The 6,000-nt window shown below is 38.0% G+C and overlaps 1 protein-coding gene across 1 annotated transcript in view; it reads left to right on the plus strand.

Annotated features, from left to right (window-relative positions):
- Positions 1–5,235, plus strand: part of LOC142208571 (hippocampus abundant transcript 1 protein-like) — a 63,293-nt gene extending 58,058 nt beyond the window's left edge. The window contains exons 10-12 of the mRNA XM_075277177.1: positions 942–1,039; positions 1,821–1,981; positions 3,617–5,235. Coding sequence (XP_075133278.1) covers positions 942–1,039; positions 1,821–1,981; positions 3,617–3,826 — 469 coding nt within the window. The 3' untranslated portion in view covers positions 3,827–5,235. The remainder of the gene's footprint in view (positions 1–941; positions 1,040–1,820; positions 1,982–3,616) is intronic.
- Positions 5,236–6,000: the final 765 nt, after the last annotated feature.

Genomic DNA, 6,000 nt, shown 5'->3' on the forward strand with positions numbered 1-6,000 from the left:
GGACACATCATTTGAATATATTGCATTTAAAAACACGAACTCTATAGAAAACTGACGACTTGTTCCAAAGCCAGTCAATGTCAAATGTCAAACCGAAATAACAAAAAAAACTTGAGTCTTTTCCTACCTATTACATGTGCCACTGACCAGAGCTCTACACACTTTTCTTATGTACTGTAGTGTATTTGCATTTATTATTCCTATTTTGGGTGTGTGTGTGTATATATATATATATATATATTATATATATATATAATATGTATGTGTGTGTGGGCTAGTTCACACGTAAATTACATGTGGCTTAATTTGGTCTGGTTTTGCTAAAAACCGCTTCAGAAAAAGTCATGCAGTTTTTCCCCTCTCCTAAAGTGAATGGACTGTAAAAAAAACAAACAAAAAAAAAAAAGTTGCGTATTTACAAAAAAAATGGTTTCCGCCTCCCATTCACTTCTATTGCTTTCTACAGGCAGAATCCATCTGAAGGAAAGGTCATGTCTAGAGATGAGCGAGTACTATTCAAAACGGCAGTTTCGAATAGCACGCTCCCATAAGAATGAATTGACGCAGCCGGGGCCAGTGTCCGGCCACTTAACCCCCTGTGCGCTGGACGCTCCCATTCATTCCTATGGGAGTGTGCTATTCGAAACTGCCGTTTCGAATAGTACTCGCTCATCTCTAGTCATGTCGCTTCTTTTTTCCGCTAGCGTAAAAACTAACGCTAGCGGTCTCCATAGACCACCATTGTATGAAGGCGGATTTTGAGGCGAAATCCGCGGTCAAAATGCGCCTCATTTCTCCCGTGTGAAGTTGCTCTGTGTGTGTATGTATAGACTGCTAGATAGAGACGTGTGTATATGTGTATGTATGTGTGTATGTGTTTGTAATATATATATGGTAATTTACTCATTTGCACCTGACTTACAGCTGTTATTTATTTCCAGGATGATGTGGGCAGCTGGTTCTGTAGCTGCAATGTCTAGTATCACATTCCCTGCTGTGAGTGCCCTGATTTCCCGCTGTGCTGAATCAGATCAGCAAGGTACGTTTTGTTACACACTACCATAAGCATCCAAATTACTAGATTACACCAGAGAGTAGATAGATGGATAGAGATTTATAATTACACACGTAGCAGTGTTAACCCAAACTTCTGTGATTGGTTGAACCGCTGCAGCGTGATATCTTATTACAACAGTCAACAAAAGCCTCTGAAAAGTCATTTGAGAAAAAAATTTCAATGACTTTTCATTGTTTCTTGTCTTCTGTAAGACGATATCATGCTGCAGCAAAGTTAAGGATTAAACTCTCCTACACCTATCGCTATAGAGAGATATTGAATATATATTCTTACACAGTGAAACTTCTCTGAGATAACCATTCAAAATTACAACATTCTTTGCTTTTAAAAAGTTAGAGAGTTTTAAAGGAACCATATCGATTTCTGGGGCCTCTTTACTACCCACCAAGCACAGCACCTTCATTGTCTAGCAGCTGTGTTTGATATTGCAGCTTAGCCACATTCATTTGAATTGGACTGTGTTGTTGCATGGCTGTTTGACCAATGGATGTGTCGTCACTGGCCTGAAAAAAAAAATTGAAGCTCAAATATCGTAGCCCAAGACAACTCTTTTGAGGAATTAGGATATGGGGTAACTTACAAGTTTGTGGTGGCTTGACCGCTGGAACACCCACCAAATCAAGACACATACTAATCTGCAATTTAACCTCTTTCCTGTGGATAAAAGGGTCAAGTTGGTTTGGTAGCACAACACATTTAAAGCTTGATAAAACTTAAAGGTTTTTGTTTGGTTTCCATATAGGTGTTGCACAAGGGATGGTAACTGGTATTCGAGGGTTATGCAATGGTCTAGGCCCAGCACTGTATGGGTTTGTCTTCTTCCTCTTCCACGTGGAACTTGGCGGATTAGTGCCGGTACCAAGCACAGATGATAAAACAACAAGCAAAGATCCTGGTGAAGAGGTAAGCTGTAAATCGATGTTCAGTGATTGCTCCTGTTAGTGATAGTGAGGTGTTTTTTTTCTATAAAGTGGTTGTCCAGTTTCAGGCCAATATTAAACAAACAATAGCATTTATAACTAAATGAGAAGTTCTACAATTTTCCAATATACTTTCTGCATTATTTCTTCACAGTTTTCTAGATCTCTGCTGTCATTCAAATTCTAACTTGCAGTGGATAAAAATCAGTCCACGATTATGTGATGTACAACACACGGTCATGTGACGTACAGTCCACGGTCATGTGATGAACACAGTGTTGCACAGCTTGTTATAGTCACAGCACAGTAATCAGGGAGCTGCCTGGTAATGAGCTGTGTGCTCATCACATGACCATGGACTTTATTTATTTATTTATTTATTTATTTATTTATAACCACAGGGAGTAAATGAGTAACAGCAAGTAGAGATGTAGAAAACTGTGAGGAATAGATACAGAGAGTGTCACTCAATATTTTTCTGAAGTTGGACAACCCCCTTTAAGGTTGTGTTTACACTGCACTTTTTTACTGAAGCACTGCATACAGTATTTAGTTGCAGTAATGAATAGCACGTTACTATACATTTCATCTGTATTAAAGGCCATTAAATGTATAACCTCTGGTGTACTGCTTGTTACTATATAACTCTCCAGTAGGCTAATATTTGTTGCTCATTAGTTAGTCAGTAAAAGAATCTCTATGTAAAACTAGGTTCTGAAGAATTCCAGACTGTTGATAGAAGCCATTTTAGCATCTTTAGGCTATGTTCCCATCTTCACTGGAGTCTCTGTTGGGTGATAACGGGCTAGACTCTTTTGTAGAGATGTCCCAAGCTATGGACATCCTATAATTTTCAGTTATGTAGCTATTTGGCAACCATGACCCATACTTCTGCCCTAACTGTGCCTCTTGCATCATTTGAAGAACTTTGCCTTCTCCACCGACTCATACCTTCTCTCTGATTTATGCCTGTTAAGTCTGGAGGTGGGGGAGGGGCAGCTGTATAATACCATGTGCCTAGTAGCCTTGTGTCACCCTGAACAGGTTCTTCCATAGCTTGATTTTTTCTCATGGTTATGTTCATAGTGCCATGCAGAGCACGCTATGTTTTCTTGTTTGTATGTTTTGGCTTTTATATGGTCATTTGCTCTTTTTGTTGCATGTTTACATTGTCATTTTACAGTACAATTCAATGTATACACTGGTATGTTGGTATTTTTGTCTACCTATTTTGATTGCTTTCGATTGCAAGCATTGTCTCAATTAAAACGCATTGAACCATAAAATGCAAGAAAAAAAATGCACGCTTGCCCTGACCCTCCGTTGTCCAGTCTGGTTGCTGCAGTGACTTTGAGCAGCATATGCAATGGAGTGACATCACTACATTATGACTGCTTATGTCCAATTCTCCGTTCACATCAACTGGAGCTGAAGGATGAATCTGGCATCTGAGGGCTGAGGGAATAATAGTCATATACATTACACATAGGCCATTGTTACTAGCAAGATCTGCCAATAATAAATGAAGGCGGTTAGGTATCGATTGGGTGAAAGAGTTTTATTTATTTAACTTGCAATATACCGCTAAATACTAACTTCTTTCCCCTTCTCTTATTAGGGAGCGGTTGTTCCAGGACCACCATTTCTATTCGGAGCAATTGCAGTCCTTCTTGCTTTCTTGGTTGCCTTGTTCATCCCTGAACACAGCACTCACTCCAAAAACCTGGTTGGTGGAAAGCACAGCATCAGCAGCAATAGTCAGACAAATAATCCCGACCGCGGGGGCAATGAAGACATAGAACCCTTGTTACAAGACACCAGTGTGTGAATACCTTCTAAACTCGCCCTTGGCATCACCTGGAGTTAGAATAAAGGAGAATGTACCAAATTCTGCTGAAGAAAAAGTTCATTACACATTAGCAATCCAAAAATATGGCTTTGGAACTCCATGCAGATGTTGACTACCATTATTTTTATTTTATTTATTTTCACTTTTTTTTTTTGTCTAAATATTAGTTATTACCTATTCACTGCATGGGAGGTTGCATGTGTAGAGGAAATCTCCAGCAGCAAAGCAGCTAAAGGTTTGAGATTGTGTTTTCTGTTAATGCTACCTCGAACCTTGTCATTGCATTTTATATTGACTCCTGACAAAAAATCCCTAGATATTGCAGTGACAGAGCGCCTGAATCCGAATGGTACCATATGCAAAGAGAGACGTGTTGTTAACACACCCTACAGTGCCTGCTATTACATTTCTGTGTTGTTGTTGTGTTTTTTTTTGTGTGTGTAGGGGACGGTGGGGAGAAGACTTGGTTTTGCCTTTCTTGCTGCATTTTCTGAGTAACCTTGTCTTCTGGAGTAACTCTGAAGTTATCAGTAACTTGTTTACAGAGATGCACTACGATGAACAGAATGCTGCAGGAATTCCCAAACCACCACTCTCAATACCAACCAAGGATCCAAAAAATTTAGGCAAATGCTGCTAGATCAATACTTCAGATGATTGGTAGTAAGCTAAGAATAAAGTCTTTAATAATGTGTCCTAAATAGCATTTATGGAACGGAACGAGAGCTGCCTCATTGTCGCATAAGGCAAGTATTTGCACAGAGCATTGTTATATAAAACTGTAAATATGAAATCAACGGAAATAAGAGTGGCCGTATAGTATGGTTAAAAGTAGTTAGCAGAATATTTATATGGCAGCTTTCTCATGTTACTTTTTTTCTTTTTGCAACTTTATAGTTACTTTCTCAGCGGCTGAAACAAGCAACATTAATGAATATTATTTTTTTTTAACACCACTGAACAGGGCACCTAACATTTAGAAAAAATAAATAAATTCAATATTTGTAATGCTCTATGCCAGTGTGCATTGATCAAAAAGGTGCTTGGTCATGTTACTTGCACTTTACCTATCACCGTATGGTTTTGATTTAGTTTTCATTATGACAACATTCCTAATTTAGGGAGGCTTCCTACACAATGCAGGTGTATGCCAAGAGCTACCAGCATGTCTAGTCTCTTGTTCTCGGTCCAGATATTAAAGTCACACCTCATTTATTACACCCCAGCCTTAACTGCTATGTAGAGTGCATTGGACACATATCATAGCCTTCATATACAAGACTCTTCCTACACTGCTTTGATGAGAGATATGCAGATTAACTTTTTCTTTTTATAGCTCAATCTTAAGATGCTTTGTCATGTCAATTTTATTTGTTTTTGTTTTTTTTCCCAAATGTCACTTGCGAAGATTGAGTGTTTTGAAGGAAATATACAGATGTATATGTATTTTTCTGAAACAATCATAGACCATTAAAAGTAAATAAAACTTCATTAACCAAGCGCCGCTTTTAATGTTTTATATGTAGATATTTGTAAGAAACATTTTTCCCTACCGAGAGGCTGTGTATATCTTGTATTTATATCTGTAACAAGATTCTTGACTGAAAAAAAATATATTGCTTTTATATAAAGGAATATCTATGACTGAAAATGTTTTTTTTTCTCTTACATAAGGTATATATTTTGTGATGTTTTTCCTTCAACAAAGATAACATACATTTTATAATATGCATTTGATTTTTATGTTAAAACTGATCCATGATGCATAATAAACAAGGCATATTATACTCCTTTTCTGCTTTGTTAAAGCTTTACTTGAAGTGCGTACATACTATATTGACTTAAGTTCTGCAATTTATAGCAGTTTTCCCCTCGTTTGCAGATTGTAGCTCTCCCTAAGCTGGTGGGTGGAAGTGAATCTGCAATAAAACAGTCTCTTATATTGAGAAGTACTGATATGCTCTGATGTGAATAACATACTTTGGTTGTAATAGACAGCTTGTATCCAGTGTCTTTCTTCTCTTCTCTCATCTTTCTGCTCACTGCTCCTCTTTCCATAGATTTATGTAGACATGAGTCATTTTTGGGCTAGTTCACACGGACAAAATGGCGCGGAATCCGCCTCAAAATCCACCTCATCACAGTAGAGTCCT

The sequence above is a fragment of the Leptodactylus fuscus genome, chromosome 1 (assembly GCF_031893055.1).
Source record: "Leptodactylus fuscus isolate aLepFus1 chromosome 1, aLepFus1.hap2, whole genome shotgun sequence".
NCBI lineage: Eukaryota > Metazoa > Chordata > Amphibia > Anura > Leptodactylidae > Leptodactylus > Leptodactylus fuscus.